This window comes from Rhodnius prolixus, unplaced genomic scaffold (assembly GCF_049639745.1).
Source record: "Rhodnius prolixus isolate KJV_2025 unplaced genomic scaffold, Rpr scaffold_9, whole genome shotgun sequence".
NCBI classification, from domain to species: domain Eukaryota; kingdom Metazoa; phylum Arthropoda; class Insecta; order Hemiptera; family Reduviidae; genus Rhodnius; species Rhodnius prolixus.
In genome coordinates this window covers 21,407,358-21,427,703 of record NW_027411604.1, presented here as the reverse complement: position 1 = coordinate 21,427,703, position 20,346 = coordinate 21,407,358, and the positions used below count along the sequence as shown (strand labels likewise).

The following is a 20,346-nucleotide window of genomic DNA, read 5'->3' as shown; positions in this document are numbered from 1 at the left end:
GTTTTTCTTGCAGCTCGGTTTTCAAACGGTCCAATAACGATGAATAATATGCACCTGTAATAGTTTTACCCTTTTCCAGATAGTCGATGAGGATTATTCCTTGCGAATCCCAAAAGACAGTCGCCATAATCTTTCCGGCCGAAGGAACGGTCTTCGCCTTTTTTGGCGCAGATTCCCCCTTGGTCTCAAGAGTGTAGTGATGTGTCCATGTTTCATCCACAGTGACAAAACGACGCTTAAAGTCCTGTGGATTCTTCTGGAACAGCTGCAAACCGTCCTTGCAACACTTCACACGATTTCGTTTTTGGTCAAGCGTGAGCAATCGCGGCACCCATCTTGCGGATAGCTTTGTCATGTCCAAATGTTGATGCAAAATATTATGTACCCGTTCATTCGAGATGCCCACAGCACTAGCAATCTCACGCACCTTCACTCTTCTGTCATCCATCACCATATCATGGATTTTATCAATGATTTCTGGAGTAGTAACCTCAACAGAGCGTCCAGAACGTTCAGCGTCACTTGTGCCCATATGGCCACTCCGAAAATTTTGAAACCACTTATAAACTGTTCTAATCGAAGGTGCAGAGTCACCATAATGTTTATCAAGCTTCTCTTTAGTCTCCTGAGGCGTTTTGCCTTTCATAAAGTAGTGTTTAATCAACACACGAAATTCTTTTTCGTCCATTTTTTGAAAATCACTCGACTTCCTCGATTCAAACGAATGCCAAACACAAAGAAATAGACCGATTTGGCTGAAACTTGGTGTGTGTTCTTCCAAGAGATGCTACTAACTAAACATAACCACGATACGCGCCAGTGGTGCTGTCTCTCTGACTTTGCATGGACTTTTCAAACGACCCTCGTAAAATGCCCAGATTTCCTTTGGATGGCCTCCCGTTTCTCAAAGATGATGGAAATAATAATGATTTGTTTCATAACAATACTTCACCTGGATCACTTTACATATTCTAATTATTCGATGAATAATTAAAACTTATGTTCGGCTTTAAGTTGAACACTTGGAAAAGTAAAACTAAGAATGAATGCTGAATTGGTGGGAATGGCAAGGAGTTACAACAAGAGAGTTATTATCTAAACAAAATAAAATTCATTAATGAGTTCTAACTTTGCAAGAAACTCCTGGTTGAAAGTATTTTCTTTTTCTTTTATATGTTCAAAGTGAACCTATTAAGGTTCTTTTTCTTTTCTTTTAAAAGAAAGCTCTCCCATCCACGGCCATCGAATCAATACAAATGCTTATCAAAAAAGAGAAGAGTAAAGTGAAAAGCTGGCGAAGGAAATAAAGGGGAGTTAGAGCAAGCCAGTGGAAAACTTATAACAATCATTTCCAATGAATCAACAATTTGTGAGAGTTCATAAATATTGTTGAATTGTTGGTTAAAAAAAGAAGAAAAGAAGCTTTTTAATATTATCTTGAAATGAACTAATTTTCATTTATTGGAAACTTCTAGAGATAAGGAAAGAAAATGGAATGCTGTATACTTTTTTCTTTGAATGTTCAACAATTATTATGACTGGAAAAATAGGAAATATCAATCAATAAAAGAATAGTTATTTATTTAACAAGTGTGGAAAGTAGTACTTTTCCTCAAGCGAGGCAGGGTTTGCACGCACGAGCGAGCGAAGCGAGGCGAGTGCAAGTGCAAATTGCCGAGTGTGAGGAAAATACTTTACACTAGAGTTAAATATTATATTTTTTCTGCAACCATTAGATTTATTAACTAAAAAAATTAAAAATTTCATTTTTACAGTCTACAAAAAGTAATTTATTTATTATAAACATTTATTGTTATATTACAATTATTTACATTACTTATTACATTTTCTGCTGTTTCTTTTATTGATGGAGGAGTGTTTTCTAAACAGGCATCACTAGAATCCATTTTAAATTTCTATAAGGTAACACTATAACCTTTTTAACTGTTATAATTAAAAATATCTAATTATTTATTAATTATTTTTATTTCTATATTCCTTTCAATTTTTATTTTATTTTTTAATATTCGTTTTTTAATTATTTAGTTATGTTAAATAAGCTTATTAGAGTTTTACAGAAAATATTTATGTTAATAACAAAACTTCTTATATCAAGGAAGCACAATAAAGTTTTTCCACTCACTTGTGCGGAAAGTGACACTAATGGGAATTTCCCCCCACTAGTGTGGGAAGTTGGGCATTACACAGCTGATTTTAATTGAATAATGAGAACTTCCCTACATGGTTGCAGAAAAAAGCATTTTCGCCAGAATTAGAAAAAAAACTGCAAAAGCGTTTAATTTAATATCTCGATCAAGTTTCCCGGTCCAGATCCATCAGTAAGTTTTCGGACAGAATCATCGGCCACTTTACTGAATTTTTTTTTCTTCTTTTTGAGATTTTTTAAAAATATCAAATGTCTTTAGGTCCACAGTGCTGAGATATCTTTGATTTTGTCAGTCGTAGCACACGCATATTTCCTTGTATCTCTAACAGGTTTCGGACTTAAATCCAGTATCAGAGGTATATTAATCACTCTTTAGTGCGGGAATTTTGACTTCACTTTATGTTACCGTCACGCACTAACCTTGCTGACTGAGTAAGGGAGGTTACATGGTGTTTATTTGGGTTATTCAAAATTTTTAATGAATCGTAAAACATGATTTAAAAATAATGAAATACAAATTAATGAAATATAGTGATTTTTTAACAGTTCAAAATGAATATGGTCTTTCCAAAGAGGCCTTTACTGTATGGTAGTCTTTCCAGAGTGGTCTTTACAGAGTGGTGGTCTTTCCAGAGTGTTCTTTACAGAGTGGTGGTCTTTCCAGAGTGGTCTTTACAGAATAATCTTTAAGTTAAGTAGTAAGTAAAAGTAATCGCCTATTTTTTTCAGGCGAGGCTTAACGTCCAATTACCAATTAGGTGTCGTGGACGGAGGCGAAAAGCAAACATACTTTACTGTAAATTTCTTTTCATTAACCAATTAATAAAATCCAAGGCCTAAGACCGGGGAATCGAACCCAGGTACCACAATACATATCAGCTTTACAGGTCTCGCCTCTAACCGCTCGGCTACCATGGCGCCTACAATAATCTTTACAGAAGGTGGTCTTTATAGAATGGTCTTTGTAGTATGAACAACTGAAATTGTGAAAAATAACTACATTATAAAAAAGAAATCCATCTGACCACAAATAAGCTTTAAATTCCTACAAATTTAGATTTATTTGTGAAAAAAAAAGAGGTTATTATATTAAAATAATATTAAAGCTCATTAAAATTGTATTATAAAAGATTCTCTTTAATGTAAATAAATAATTAAAAATGACAAAAATATATTAAACAGGGTTGACACTGTTTAAACAGTAAAATAAATATATGTATTAAAATTAATAAAGTTGAAAACAGAAATGAATAAAGGAATTTTAAAAATATGATGCCCCCATTCTCTTAAATGAAATGTGTATTAATATTTATTTAGCTTTTCATATAAATGTATTTCATGTACAACGTGAGCCATCAGTATGCAAATTACTACAAGATAAATGCACCAAAACTAGATTTTTAAATAATTAAATTAACCATGTCGTTACATTTGATGTTAGGTTAAAACACATTAAACACTTTAGTAGACCTAAAATGAAACATACGATTTTATTTTAAATAATATTTCAATTAAAAGAATAAAAATACTGTAGGCGCTCCTGATAGAACACGGACAGCACACAAATGTTGGGAGAATTTTCGTAAAATCCACCGAAATTTGTGATGGTTGGATTAATTTGTTCACTTTTTAACCAACAATTTTAGGTAAAAAAGAACAAAGTTATTTAGAGATTATTTACATAAAAAACAACTAAAAATACTTAGTTATTTTAAAGTGGTTAAATTTTTAATGTTTGTACACCTGGTTGAAATTCCCTAAATAAATACGCGTTTGTAAAAAAATAAAAATGATGGGAATGGTTACAAAAATTTCATTTTTATTTTAACCCTTTCCGGACAGAATTATTTTTTTTTATTATCCTTTTAATGTAATTTACACCTGTACCTACAGGGTACAATAGGTAAATGTGATAGGTATAAATCAATAGCGTATCAGACGTGAATGACGGTCATCCAGTGATGGCCGCCATTAGTCACCCAGTTGGTCACGGGGCCAACGGCGCCTCAGCCGTCTTCTAGGATTGGAGGGTAGCGTAGTTGTAGACAAATTTGCAGCTAAAGGATTGGGATGAAGTGAGAGTTTTTGGTGAAAATTTTTATATCGAATTTTGGCAAGTTCGGAGATGAGTAGAATTTGGAGATCTGTATGTATAGTGTGGTTGCTAACATAGAATGGGGCGTCTAGTATGCGGCGGAGTATTTTGGATTGTAGTGTTTGTAGTCTATTGAGGTTGGATTTTTTAGCTGTTCCGTAAAGTTCGAGTCCGTAAGTCCATATTGGTGTGAGAAGGGCTGTATAGAGTCGTCGTTTGTTCTGTAGTGAGAGTATTGAGCGTTTGTCGAGTAGCCTGGCTAGAAGTTTGTACCGTTTGTTTAGTTCGGTACGTTTAGTACGGTAAGTCTCGTATGGGGGTTCCAGGTAAGTCTCTTGTCTAGGTACATTCCTAGGTACCGCACATGGTCGGCTGGTGGGATAGGTGTGTGATGTAAGAAGACAGGTGGCGGAGTTTGAGGTTTGAGTGTGAAGACTATGTATTTAGACTTAGTTGGGTTAATTTTTATACGCCAGTTTTCTAACCAAGGTTCTATTGAGTGAAGGTGGGACTGTAGTGAGCGTACTGCGAGGATAGGGTCAGAGTGTGTGGAGAGAATGGCAGTGTCGTCAGCGAAGGTGTAAATAGAGGTATTAAGATTAGAAGGTAAGTCGGCAGTGTAGATTGTGTAAAGAAGAGGAGCTAGGACACTTCTCTGTGGCACACCAGCAAGGACGGGATAGATGGAAGAGTGAGTAGTGCCTTGAAGAACTTGAAAGAATCTGTCAGAGAAGTAAGAGCTGAGTATGAGGTAATAAGTGCTAGGAAGGATGCGTTTTAGTTTCCACAGTAGACCTTCGTGCCAGACTCGGTCGAAGGCTTGCGAAACATCGAGGAATACTCCAGCGCAGTATTGTTTTCGCTCGAGTGAAGAAGCGATGGTGTCTACAATACGATGGGCCTGCTGGATCGTCGAGTGGCAGCTTCTGAAACCAAACTGATGGTCAGGTATAATTTCGAGAGATTCTATAATTTCGTGGAGGCGTGGTAACAGAAGTCTCTCGAATATTTTGCCCAAGAGAGGCAGTAGGCTTATCGGTCGATAAGAAGAAGGTAGTTGAGTCGGTTTGTTGGGCTTGGGTATCATTCGAACTGTAGAAAATTTCCAGAGTATAGGGTAGTAAGTAGTTCTGAGAATAGAGTTGTAAATGGTAGTGAGGAAGACTATTGCTTTTTTGGGTAGTTGGAGTAGGATGTTGGCAGTAATTAGATCGTAACCAGGGCTCTTTTTTTTATTGATATTAATAATGACTTGCTTGACTTGGGAGGGTGTGAACGGTTTTGGAGGCATAGAAAGAGGTAGAGGTATGTCTAAGTCCCTAACAACGTCTTGAGTATGTTGTGAGTTGAGAACGTCAGGATGCGGAATGAAGACAGTTGAAAGGTGCGTTGCAAATAGTTCAGCTTTTTCCGAGTCACATTTAGCCCAGGAACCGTCAGTAGTACGAAGAGGAGAGGAGGTAGGTTGAAATTTTAGAATACGTCTAGTGGCAGCCCAAAGGGAGTTGTCTTCAGTAGTCAGAGATTTGGTATATTCGGTGTATTGTTTGTTGTAGTATTTACGGAGTTCTTTTTTAAGTTTTTAAGTATACCCATCTCATAAACAACAACTTAATCACCGGACAGAATTATTTAAAAAAATTAATTTAATTAAATTAAAAATTAAATTATTAAAAAATGCAACAAAATTTTTTAAAAAATAAAAAAATATTCAAAACAAATGCAGACAAAAAAGTGCATCACATTTTTTGTGCCTCACTTGTGCTGCTTCAAGCGACATGAAAGAAAACTAAAATGATGCCAATTGTATCATTTGACCAAAATTAAGCATGAAATTAATACCTTTTAAACTAGTTCATCCATATGGCATCATCGAGCTGGAAAGGGTTAATTGAGTAGGATTTATCCCCTTATTAACAACGTATTTTAACAGTCCCTTTAGCCAAACATAAATTATTCTAATATTAGATCCAGCCTTAGGGTAATTGGGATGTTGGAATCTGGGGAAGTCAATAAGGCAGCTAAAGAATGGAATTCCTAAAATAAGTACTGATATAGGATATCTTACTACGCTCCCAAAAACAGAAATTTCCAATACATAGTCCTGGAAGAATACTGGCTGAAGAATCATCCCTGATGGTAATCTTAAGGGACTAAAGATTAAGGGGAAGCTGTAGGACAATAAGAACCTTAAAAATCTGCGACAATATTAGAATGGTAACTGTTTAGAACTTAGAATAATATACTAAAAAATTTTCAAAAAGGAAGACGAGCGGTTAGAGTAGAGGCCCGTCAAGCTAAAAGATGTTATTGTGTGGTTTAGTAGTGGGTTCGATTCCCGGTCTAGGCCTTATTAATATGAGAAAACAAAGATCAATCTCCATCCATGGCACCTGATCTTGGACATAAACACCGCCTGAAATAAATTGGTATTAATTTACTTTTCACTTTACATTTCCAAAAGTCCAGTATGGGAATAGGGTACGATAAGTCTAAATATTCAAACAGTTCCACAGCCCTTATTCTTGCCTCAAGTCAAACCTATATCTTCCTTTTTTTCTCAACCGTAATAGCATACTCGGTTTTCGCCAAGAATACGTTTAAACCACTTTCTCAAGGTCTGCTGCTAGGTCATGTGACCACGTAAATGAGCAGATTATACTAAATTGTGCAAGGTTACGCCAATTTCTTTGCATGTGCCGGTCCAATCACCTATAACGTATTGAAGATATGTAAAACTTCTTTTTTTTTAGGATAGAATGCCCTAGAAGTGGAAAAGACCATAGTTGAATTCATTAAAGTAGAGAAAACAATTTTCATACCTAAAATAAGATACGAAAATCATCAAATAAAAACTTTTAAAATCAACAAAGTCCTTTAATGTAATCCACACGAATCGAAGCAATCATTATTCAATCGCTGAATACCGGCTTTTACCGAGACACAATTCCCCCGTTAACCCTTTAACCACGAAGAAGAGTATACCCAGTGGCCCAGTGTCTTTTACCTGGAGACCTGCGGGCGTGAATAAACACGCTGATTCAGTTCAGGCGACGTTTGGAAGCGATATGTCTGCCACTCTAAGTGGCATTCCTGAAGGATTCGGTTTTAAGAGGCAAGAAGTAGGAATCCCCACAATATACGAGGGTCGTTTGAAAAGTCCGTGCAAAGTCAGAGAGATAGCACTACTGGCGCGTATCGAGGTTATGTTTAGTTAGTAGCATCTCTTGGAAGAACACACACCAAGTTTCAGCCAGATCGGTCTATTTCTTTCTGTTTGGCATTCGTTTGAATCGAGGAAGTCGAGTGATTTTCTTACGCTTGACCAAAAACGAAATCGTGTGAAGTGTTGCAAGGACAGTTTGCAGCTGTTCCAGAAGAATCCGCAGGACTTTAGGCGTCGTTTCGTCACTGTGGATGAAACATGGATACATCACTACACTCCTGAGACCAAAGAACAATCTAAACAATGGGTTACCAAGGGGGAATCTGCGCCAAAAAAGGCGAAGACCGTTCCTTCGGCCGGAAAGATTATGGCGACTGTCTTTTGGGATTCGCAAGGAATAATCCTCATCGACTATCTGGAAAAGGGTAAAACTATTACAGGTGCATATTATTCATCGTTATTGGACCGTTTGAAAACCGAGCTGCAAGAAAAACGCCCACGATTGGCCCACAAAAAAGTCCTTTTCCATCACGACAACGCACCAGCTCACACCTCAGCAGTTCTGGTCGCAAAATTAATGGAAATAGGGTTCCAACTCGTTTCACTTCCCCCCTATTGTCCAGACTTGGCTCCTTCGGACTACTATTTGTTCCCCAATACGAAGAAATGGCTGGCGGGAAAAAGATTTTATTCAAACGAGGAGGTGATTGCAGAAACGAATGGCTATTTTTCAGACTTGGACAAATCCTATTATTCGGAAGGGATCAACAAACTAGAGCAGCGTTGGACGAAGTGTATTAGCCTAAAAGGAGACTATATTGAAAAATAAATAAGGTTTACCCCAAAAAATTAAGTAGTTTTTATTTTTGCACGGACTTTTCAAACGACCCTCGTAATGTTACGTTCTCAGTCTTTGAATCCAGACATAGGTAAACTTGTACGAGGGAAATCGCTGGCAAAGTTTCGGGTAAAAAAAGAATAATTTTCGTTTTATAAATACAATTATATAGTGTTTTAATTATTCTATCCATATTCCTGAATCCTTACTTCGGAAGATAAATTTAACAAGATTTGTAAATGTGATGTTGCCCGCGTGAATCTTGCCTGTAGCACCAATTGTGTTTAAATTGAGCTTGACACCCCTGCCTTACAGTGAAGCACACTCTAACCAATACAAAGTTTACAGTCTGGCCAAGGAGACATTTTCGAGAAATTTAAACTTTCCGTTGAATATTCTTAACTTACGGTAGAAACAACACTCGATTTCAGCAATACACTGAACAATTCTCTAAAGATAAGGCAGTATCTTGCAGAAAAATGGCACATTAAAGAGGCTATAATCATCTTCTTGGAGCGCCACAAGATTAATGTTTATTTATGTTAAACAATTCTAGAAAATGAATTATTGTTAAGAATTGTATTATAAATCATATTATTTTATGAAAAATTGTAAACAATTATTATTAAATTATAGATTTATTTAGTATTTAGACTGAAAAAACAAAGAAAAAAAGAAGGCTAGCCCGAGGTAAAGCGCGGGAAGAAGGAATTATGCGGAGGGAAGCATTCTTGCCGCCTCTCTTTCTCTGTAGATGCTGTAACCATTTTTTTTTAAGTAATCGCATATTTCAGCCGATGGAGGGCGCGGCGCGGCGCAGTTTCATAACTTTTTTCAATTACTCCGAACTGGCTCGCTACTTCACCAACCATACTCTCTGCTGGCTTCCCTCTCGTCCACTACATTCCTTCATTCTCTTCTTGACAGAATGGAGAAAAAAGAGGAAGGTAAGGGAAGAAGGTAGAAGAAGGTAATCCCTATAATTATATCAAAGCCTTCTGCAGTAATAAGCCGTTCTAGCAGGAACAGGCGAGCTGTAGTCTTTTGTAGAAAGTAAGAAGAAGTAGAAGAAGAAGCAGACTTAATCGTGAAAAATAGTGGTTATTAAGAAAATAACTATAATAATAATAAATTGTTTTTATAGTTTTCTTTGAATTCAATGGTTTTTCTCTCCTAATAGGTCAACATATATTATACTTAATCATAAGCAGAAGCATACATTATACTGCTAGCACAACCCTCTCTTTTTTTGAATTATTATCACATCATTACATATATGTTTTTTGTACAAATAGAACAAAACAGCCTCAACTTACGCAAACAACTTTTGACATATACGAGGTGTGGCTATTAAATAACGAGACTATTGCTGTAAAACATTTTATTTTAAATTTATACATATTTAGTTATTATCACCTTCAATATACATCCCTCCCTTATCCCTACAACGCTCCAAGCGAATTTACCGTTGTTCGAAACAGTGCTGGAAGTCTTTTACTGTACGTAAGCTCCTACATAGCGCGTGCCGCTTTTTCTTTCACAGCTTCAACGGACTGAAATCGTGTCACTTTTAATGCAGATTTAACTTTGGGGAACAGATAAAAGTCATATGGGGGTCAGGTCAGGCGAATAAGGCGGATGGCCTAAAACTGGGATGTTGTACTTGGCTAGAAACGTCTTGGACAGACAATGCAGTGTGAGCCGGCGCGTTGTCTTGATGGAGACTTGTTCTTCCACAAATCGGGTCGTTTTTTCCTTACTCTTTCACGGAGTTGAGCAAGCACTTCACTGTAGTAATGTTGATTAATTATAATCGATATTTTCATCTGTTTCCTCGATCTGCCCTAAGAGCTATTTCCTTCTTAAAAACTTCTTCTATTTTCATTTTATTTCAGTATAGCGAGGGCCACAAGAAATTACCTCGGGGGCCGCCAGTATGACAACCGTGCCTTAGAGTATATGCAAAGGTACGACGCTGTCCACGGTCTAAAGAGGAATACTATTTCCCTTGATCCTCCATGCATCCTTCAAGCAAGAGATGGATATTAGCATAGAGTCACTAGCGAATAACTTGTTCAGAAACCGACTTCGTAATAATTTTTGTAGTGGCATAAAATAGCTATCATAAGACCACGCCAAGATCATGTATGTGAACACCAGACTTTTATATATGAGTTTTAACGTTCGACGAATTTCAGTAGTTAGATAGAGGTTCCAAGTTTAAACACTTAATTAAAAATGGTTTGAAAATGTAAGGAGAAATTGAAAAATAAGATGGGATATGTTGATTAAAAAGAACTTTAAGTTGCAACAGAAGAATATGAAATGAAGGGAGCTTGAATATTCCTTTGTTGTCGCTTTTGTACATGTTTTGGGGAAGGACAGTGGCTGAGACTAGAGGATGAGTTTTAGCAATGACAGGAAGGTAGTTTAATTATACAAGAGCTGAGAGTATGAATTCCCGTCACGCGTATGCCCTTCAGTATAAAGTAGGCTGTAGAGAGGTTAGGGTTTGGTAGAAATGGCAAGGAAGCACGCAGACCCAAGAAGACCCTAACTGGGTGAGACGGTGGTGTACTATCTAGGGAGGGCCAGGTGACGTGCTAAGTAAATGGGCGGGCACTAAAACAGTAACTGTTGTTTAAGATGGTTTGGACTGGGAGTGAGGAAACGGCTTGGCCCAACTGTGGGACAGCGAGCCGTGCGCATTAATGTGCCGGCTTAAATGTTCCAAAACATCTCTGCAGGGCACCTCCTCACGTGACGTATCTCTCTTCTCGCCTCAGCGCATTGCTTGGCATCTCCTCCATCAAGACGGAACAACACTGGGAGGCTTTAGGCCTCCGCTCACTTTGGACTGTGTCGGCTAATTGCTGTAGATATTACTGCCCGCAACAACAGCTCCCAATCTAAAGTTACCAACACAGTCACCCACAAATATAGGTGTATATATAGTGTCTGAAGGGTTTTGAGTTTTGGTCATTTTAGAAATTTAAAAAAAATTACACATTTTTCGAACTGCATTTAGTTCATCTTCAGGACTCCAAAAGAGATCTGGGTATATATAATTTCAGCATGAAGACTGAGACATTATTCACAATTCAACTTAAACACAATTAATATGCAAACAACAAATAGTAACTAAAAACTTAAGATTAAGATTCTAATAGGGCGAACCTTAAGGCCTACGCCACTGCGACCCCTTTGGATCTATTGTGGCTTCCCGATTCTAGAGCTCGCCCCCCAGACCCTTCAGTTTAATCAGACTCTTAATTCTGAAGAGCGACTCTTTGGTAAAGCTTACAGGCTTTGGTTTTTCCTCCCCGAGAAGTAACATCCTTAGCCCAGACAAGCCCCTCTCACTGACATAACACGTGCAGTGCCGTTTCCTCCTCTTCCTGACAGAAACTACAGAGGCTATCATCTGCCAGGCCCATGCGATGCATGTGTTTTCTGAGCCTGCAGTGGCCAGTTAATAGGCCAAAAATTATACTTATAGCCCCACGGCCTTGAAGGATTAATTCTGCAGTCATTCAACTAAAAATTTACTGACTACATTCTACTTATTATTTATTAACTTACGAAGGTTACTTATTGAACTACAAAAAACTATTGTTTAACTTTTTACCAGAGATCGAAAGACTCAATAAGTGCAATAACATTTGCAAATACGTTCGCAAAGATTTAATTAATATCAAATCTAGGGTAAATTATAAATAAAGACTCCTATAACCAGTTTTGAAATTGTATTATACGTGATTTTTAGAAACATACCATTATCATTCATAATTGCTCAATAAGTTTTGAGTTATTGTTAACAGTTTTCGTAATTAACGTGTTGAAGTTTAAGTTAAATTACGAGGGTCGTTTGAAAAGTCCGTGCAAAGTCAGAGAGATAGCACCACTGGCGCGTATCGAGGTTATGTTTAGTTAGTAGCATCTCTTGGAAGAACACACGCCAAGTTTCAGTCAGATCGGTCTATTTCTTTGTGTTTGGCATTCGTTTGAATCGAGGAAGTCGAGTGATTTTCAAAAAATGGACGAAAAAGAATTTCGTGTGTTGATTAAACACTACTTTATGAAAGGCAAAACGCCTCAGGAGACTAAAGAGAAGCTTGATAAACATTATGGTGACTCTGCACCTTCGATTAGAACAGTTTATAAGTGGTTTCAAAATTTTCGGAATGGCCATATGGGCACAAGTGACGCTGAACGTTCTGGACGCCCTGTTGAGGTTACTACTCCAGAAATCATTGATAAAATCCATGATATGGTGACGGATGACAGAAGAGTGAAGGTGCGTGAGATTGCTAGTGCTGTGGGCATCTCGAATGAACGGGTACAATATATTTTGCATCAACATTTGGACATGACAAAGCTATCCGCAAGATGGGTGCCGTGATTGCTCACGCTTGACCAAAAACGAAATCGTGTAAGGACGGTTTGCAGCTGTTCCAGAAGAATCCGCAGGACTTTAAGCGTCGTTTCGTCACTGTGGATGAAACATGGATACATCACTACACTCCTGAGACCAAAGAACAATCTAAACAATGTATTACCAAGGGAGAATCTGCGCCAAAAAAGGCGAAGACCGTTCCTTCGGCCGGAAAGATTATGGCGACTGTCTTTTGGGATTCGCAAGGAATAATCCTCATCGACTATCTGGAAAAGGGTAAAACTATTACAGGTGCATATTATTCATCGTTATTGGACCGTTTGAAAACCGAGCTGCAAGAAAAACGCCCACGATTGGCCCACAAAAAAGTCCTTTTCCATCACGACAACGCACCAGCTCACATCTCAGCAGTTGTGGTCGCAAAATTAATGGAAATAGGGTTCCAACTCGTTTCACATTCCCCCTATTCTCCAGACTTGGCTCCCTCGGGCTACTATTTGTTCCCCAATATGAAGAAATGGCTGGCGGGAAAAAGATTTTATTCAAACGAGGAGGTGATTGCAGAAACGAATGGCTATTTTTCAGACTTGGACAAATCCTATTATTCGGAAGGGATCAACAAACTAGAGCAGCGTTGGACGAAGTGTATAAGCCTAAAAGGAGACTATGTTGAAAAATAAAAAAGGTTTACCCCCAAAAATTAAGTAGTTTTTATTTTTGCACGGACTTTTCAAACGACCCTCGTATTATGTTTAGTCTTCATGATTCTATTTTAAATACCTACCCAGATCTCTTTTTTTTTTGTTTTGTAGCCCTGAAGATGAACTAAATACAGTTCGAAACGTTGGCGTACAGATTTTGTGTTGCCTCAAAAACTATCTTATAGACGCTGGTCAAAAACTGCTACCATCTTATACAAGATATTCATTACAATTAACACTCTCTTCCTGACTGGATAAAAACTTGTACATTTATTTTCTAAGGTCATTAAATAAAGGAAGTAATAAAACCTTTATTGCGATGATAACGGTATCGTTAAAATATTCAAAACTTTTATATGTCATTAAAAAATAAAAAAGCATTTACAGACTTTTTGTCAAGAAGACAAAGCGTTTATTTAATAACCTAATTACAGAAGATGCTTGGTTGCAAACTACACTTAATTTTAGATAACAAAGCAAGGTGACATCTAATCAAGTATTTATGCTATATTAAAATGTAATCTCTCCCAAAAAATGTGTAGATCACTATAAGTGGGAGTATGTGCAGTTAGAAACAAAATCATTGAAGTCATTTCTTTAAAAAATCTTTACAAAAATAAAACCGACCTCCACACAAGTACGCTACCTAGGAATGTATTTAGACAGTCGACTTACATGGAACCAATACTCTAGACTGAAAAGACAAGAACTCAATAGACGATATGGACAACTGGACTGCTAGGGCGGAGATCAGCCATTAACGTACAGAACAAACTGACTCTATTCAAGACACTACTAAGACCCCATCTGGACCTGCGAAGCTGAGCTGTGGGGCTCTGCGAAACCTCCCAACATCCAAAAGAATCCAATCCTTTCAATCTAAAGTTCTTCGGCATAGTGTCAACGCTCCTTATTATGTATCCAATTTAACCCTCCATACAAGATCTCAATATCCCTTTTGTCAATGACCTAATCCATTCTCGCTTCCGTAATTTCTATAATAGCCCTAACTATACATCCTAATCCTACAGCACAAGCCTTGTCCACAGCCTCCATGCCATCCTGATACTTGTACCTGAACGAAATACAAGTTTCAGCTTTAGTTTTTGAGCTACCAAGTCCATATACATATACCAACAATTTATTCGGTCTCTGGGGACTTACAATGGAAATTGTAAAAACTCTGTGTATTGAACAATTGCAGTATTAACTACCCTAAATGCTTAAGAGTGGTACTATAGGTTTGTATTATGATTAATTCAACTTAATATAAACTATTAATACACGGCAAAGTGATATACAATTGATTAAACGAATCAAATCAATAAATATTAACTGACCTTTACTAGCTCCGTCCGGTCCTCGAAGTATAGTACACTCTTCTATTGTACCAAATGGGGCAAAAAGTTGACGTACATCTTCTTCAGTTTGTTGTTTACTCAGCATCCCCGCGAACAGCTTCCTATCTGTTTGTCACCAAAGAAAACAAAAAGAAAAACAAGAATTAAAAAAAATTATGAAAAAGTGTGGGAAATTTTGGGTAAAAGTGCATTAAGTGAAATTAATAATATGAGATAGTGCTCTTAAATAGAATAAGAAAACTGCATTTTTTTTTTATATTAGATAATAGTAATAATTTTTATTATTCAATAAATTATTTATTTAAAAAATATAAATTTATTTAAGTGGTAAAGCAAATGTATTATTGTGCTGGCAACGAACTAAATCAAAGATAAGTTTTGTAATTAGCTTCAGCATCAATTTTAAGAGATACAGTTCGTTAATTACAAATTTTGGAAAAAATGCCAATTTTAGATAGGATTAAGGAAAGCCCAGAGATGAATTTAGAGCTAAAATTTTTAAGAGAATTATATGTCGAATCCCAATAGCCAACCTTTTCAGGTTACCTACTGAAGAGGTTTGATTAACGTTAGGTGTTCTAATGGGATACCTGATAATTTCTCTGGATATCTTTAGTAAATGCTTATTATGATATTTTACAGCGGTACTTCATAGGGGGGGGGGGGGATTGTAACCGCTCGGAAGGCTACGCCCTGGACTCTAATGTCTTCACCCTTACATAGGTGTTGAAATTTTCTATTGGATTAGAACAGAAATGTTCTCCTGCTAAGCTTCCGACACGCAGTATTCATCCTAATAAATGAGTAGCTGGATTTATAACTCTCTAAATGGATTCCTGCCAAGGACTTATTTTGATCCTTCCTAGGACTTCTTTCAGGTTTTTGGTTAGTGTCCTTACCGTTATTGTGGTCTAAAAAGAAATCCTGCTTGATGAATTTATGCATCCTCTTCTTTTTAAATGGATAAATGATATCTTGCGTTGGATTGTTTGGGCTGGGATACCTGGCGCAGATGACTAACTCAATTTTTTTTTTTTTAGAATTAATGTTTCTGAGTTTTAATTTTTTATTTTTGGTAATATAAAGTAAAGTAATCGCCTATTTTTTCAAGCAGGGCTTAATGTCCACCTACCAAATTAGGTATCGTGAACACAGGGGCGGGAAGCTCATACTTTACTATAAACAATTTTTTTCTAGCAAATAGAATTGTAGCCATACGTAGGATTCGAACTGGGGATCTTCCACACACAAAGCCACGCTCATGACCACTATGTATATAAAAATTATCACTATTATACATTGTTTTTTTAAAATATAGTTAAAATTAAAAACATTGGAATAAACATTTAAAATTTGAAACAAATTACAGTAAGTATATAAAAGAATTTAAAAAATAAATACTATTTTTTTTTCTGTTTCCCAAAAATATAAAAATGTTTTAACAATAAATATTTATAATTAAATGCAGTCCACATAATAATATTACATAGTTTATATAATATATATATATATTTATATATAAAAGTGCACAGATAAACGAACGATTACATAACAAACAGCCATTCCGTCCAAAGTAGAATTTACTAATTTGAAAATTATTATCTTTAGTGTTAATTACTGTTAAAAAGTTGTCTAAATGTCTAAATAAAAATAGATAGATTATTATAAAAAAAAAATAAATTAAAAAAGAGATAAGGGAATATAATGAGATGTGTTGGAGTGAGAGGAGGGATATATTCAATTTTGAGAGGGGTATATAATGTTTGTGGGGGGTTTGGAGTTGGAAGGGGGTGGATGGATGAATTTATGACACACAGTATAATGGGCAGAGATGGGGGCGGCGATGGAGGCGGAGGGCAGAGATCCCATGTGGGGCCGAAATAAATTACTTTTCGCTGTCCAACTGGCCCAGTTTGACTATCATTTCTTTTTAATGTTGAATCTATTTATATAGATTATCATATTGTTTTAATCAGATTAAAAATGAAGACTATTATCAATTACTGTCATTATTTATCTAATTTATTAATTACTGACTTCATTTTTTTTTAAACTTAACGTTATTATTTATCAAATAGCGAATAGAATGACGGCTTTTTTAGATTATTAAATTCAGAATTAAGGATAGAGTTTGCAATTATTAAAAAAAAAAAATTATTGTAAATTAATCTAGTAAACATTATTGCCATAGATCTGAGATAACACTTTGCGATAAAATAATAGGAGAAATTATTGACTATTTGATTAGTTTAAATTCTGAAAGAATTGGTGAGAATTTCAATATTTTACTTTAAAGCAAAAATGAAACGCCATGACAGTTATGGAAGCAAATAATTTGGCCGTTTAACCAGCACTGCAGCTCGTTTCGAGCCATTTTTAATTGGTATAACCTCTTCAGGCACTTTGTTTACATTCTTATAAGTCTGATTCTTTGCGCAATGTCTGTGGGTTCAATTTGTGGGAAATCCTAGAACGCAAGATAATGAAAAAAAATATACCACTTGCCGCAAACAGTGTATGAAAATGAAAGATTTCATGTAGTCTGAACTGTAGTCTAAAAAAAAAAAGTGGATTGTGAAAGATCATTTATTTTTGTAGGCTGACTTAGTCAATTTAAAGGCAAGAGAATGTTGCCTAAATTTAAGACCTAGCCTGTGGCAGGGTACAGATTAGCTTTGCGTTTAGCGTACTGAATTTCCACGCGGAGGACCCTGGTTCAAATCCAGCTGTGCTGAACCCTTAGATTTTCTCTTTCTAAGAGCTTCTTACAGCTTACTGTCCCGGTGATGGTCTATAATGAGAGAAAACCTGACCGAAGGCCGTCAGTGCACTGAAAAAAAGCTAATAGCACCAATAACCTCACATGATGATGCGCCTTAAATAATAATAATAATAATAAAAACAACCACCCGTTACAAACATTTAGCATGAATAATATCATCCCCACATAAATCTACTTATCTTGTAGCTAAACTCAAATCCCAGCTAATTCCCAGACATAAACAGGAGCACCAGTCAAGATCTCCTCAATAGACAGCTGAATTATAGGGAAGAATCATCATTGGACGGCTACTCTTTCAATTTATAACTATACTATTGCAGTAACAACATATTTGCTAACTGTTCGTAAAATTGAGGAGTAAATTTCAAAATTAAAAAGAGAAAGAGAACAAAATTAATGAATTTGAAAATTTAATTTATAAAATAATAGATGAATTTAATTTCTAATTGAAAACAAAAAATACCTTTTCATTAAATATACTTTTCATTAAATTTTCCCATCCTATTCTAATGAAAACTGTACCTATTACTATATTAATATAGAATGAAATACTTCCTTTAACAAGGGAAGGATAAAAAAAAGAAAGCTGTAGCCTAAAGAAAGGGCTATTATTAAAGTAGATGCAACAGGTAGCGCGCTACAAATTAGGGCTACAAGTGGAGGATACCAAAAAGAGAAAAAAATATATAAAAACTTGGAAGAAAATGAGTAAAAAAAGGGAGAGAACCGAGAGACATCCGCACGCGAGTCAAATATAAATTGATAACATTCTTTATTCTGGTTATTTTTCTCAGTTATGAAACAACAGCGCCAGGGGTGCCACCCACAATTTTTTCTTATAAAGGGAAATATGTAACCTGCACGCAATTCTAATTTAATAAAGGGTTCCCTTTTTCATTTATTTATTTATTTTTCACAGGGCGCGTGACTAGCCGGAAAGAAGTATTTCCCTGTAAATACATCTGATAATATTCCACTTTTTTAGTTATGACAACAATTTTTATATGACGTTTTCTTTTTCTATTTTTTTTTTTTCAAATTAAGGAAATTATAATTGGAAGAAATTTTTAAAGAGTTTGTGTAAGGTAAATGTAAGGAACAGTTGGGAAAGGTTGATGCCTGAAACCAGGTTAGGTTATAGGCTAAAGACAGGTGTTCCCAAAACCTAAACTCTTCAGTTCGATGCTTCACTTGGCTGTAATTAAGTCAAGTATCCAAAGAATTCTATTCCTTCTTGAAAATATGATATCTTATTATTTAGTTGCTCTCACGTAGAATAGGGGGGATGTTGAAACCAATATCTGCAACTTTTTTTCCCCCTTTTAAAGCTGTAGATACCATTTTAAGACCAGTAAGTTAGCTAGCGGAGAGCTGTTGTACTACTATAATGGCTCTGGTAAAAGCGTAACTTGTCTAGATAGTACTAGGTACTACGAGGTCGTTTGAAAAGTCCGTGCAAAGTCAGAGAGATAGCACTACTGGCGCGTATCGAGGTAATGTTTAGTTAGTAGCATCTCTTGGAAGAACACACACCAAGTTTCAGCCAGATCGGTCTATTTCTTTGTGTTTGGCATTCGTTTGAATCGAGGAAGTCGAGTGATTTTCAAAAAATGGACGAAAAAGAATTTCGTGTGTTGATTAAACACTACTTTATGAAAGGCAAAACGCCTGAGGAGACTAAAGAGAAGCTTGATAAACATTATGGTGACTCTGCACCTTCGATTAGAACAGTTTATAAGTGGTTTCAAAATTTTCGGAGTGGCCATATGGGCACAAGTGACGTTGAACGTTCTGGACGCCCTGTTGAGGTTACTACTCCATAAATCATTGATAAAACCATGATATGGTGATGGATGACAGAAGAGTGAAGGTGCGTGAGATTGCTAGTGCTGTGGGCATCTCGAATGAACGGGTACATAATATTTTGCATCAACATTTGGACATGACAAAGCTATCCGCAAGATGGGTGCCGCGATTGCTCACGCTTGACCAAAAACGAAATCGTGTGAAGTGTTGCAAGGACGGTTTGCAGCTATTCCAGAAGAATCCGCAGGACTTTAAGCGTCGTTTCGTCACTGTGGATGAAACATGGATACATAACTACACTCTTGAGACCAAGGGGGAATCTGCGCCAAAAAAGGCGAAGACCGTTCCTTCGGCCGGAAAGATTATGGCGACTGTCTTTTGGGATTCGCAAGGAATAATCCTCATCGACTATCTGGAAAAGGGTAAAACTATTACAGGTGCATATTATTCATCGTTATTGGACCGTTTGAAAACCGAGCTGCAAGAAAAACGCCCACGATTGGCCCACAAAAAAGTCCTTTTCCATCACGACAACGCACCAGCTCACATCTCAGCAGTTGTGGTCGCAAAATTAATGGAAATAGGGTTCCAACTCGTTTCACATTCCCCCTATTCTCCAGACTTGGCTTCTGTATTTGTTCCCCAATATGAAGAAATGGCTGGCGGGAAAAAGATTTTATTCAAACGAGGAGGTGATTGCAGAAACGAATGGCTATTTTTCAGACTTGGACAAATCCTATTATTCGGAAGGGATCAACAAACTAGAGCAGCGTTGGACGAAGTGTATAAGCCTAAAAGGAGACTATGTTGAAAAATAAAAAAGGTTTACCCCAAAAAATTAAGTAGTTTTTATTTTTGCACGGACTTTTCAAACGACCCTTACAAATACTCGTATTCTGGAAAGGTTCCTTAAATCAGAACACTCGAACTTTGTTTTGGAAGGGAAACGGAAAAAGTGAACTAAATAGGGCAATTGCAATGCTTTACTAGCTTGCCGTCTTGAGAAATATGTGGATTTATTTATATTGGATTTA

The 20,346-nt window shown here is 36.4% G+C and overlaps 1 protein-coding gene across 14 annotated transcripts in view; it reads right to left on the bottom strand.

Moving 5' to 3' along the window:
• Window positions 1-20,346, bottom strand: part of bru3 (CUGBP Elav-like family member bruno 3) — an 838,385-nt gene that overhangs the window by 197,660 nt on the left and 620,379 nt on the right. For all 14 annotated transcript variants that reach the window (XM_074127777.1, XM_074127785.1, XM_074127783.1 and 11 more), the window contains one exon: window positions 14,704-14,829. In XM_074127777.1, the coding sequence (XP_073983878.1) occupies window positions 14,704-14,829 (126 nt within the window). The remainder of the gene's footprint in view (window positions 1-14,703; window positions 14,830-20,346) is intronic.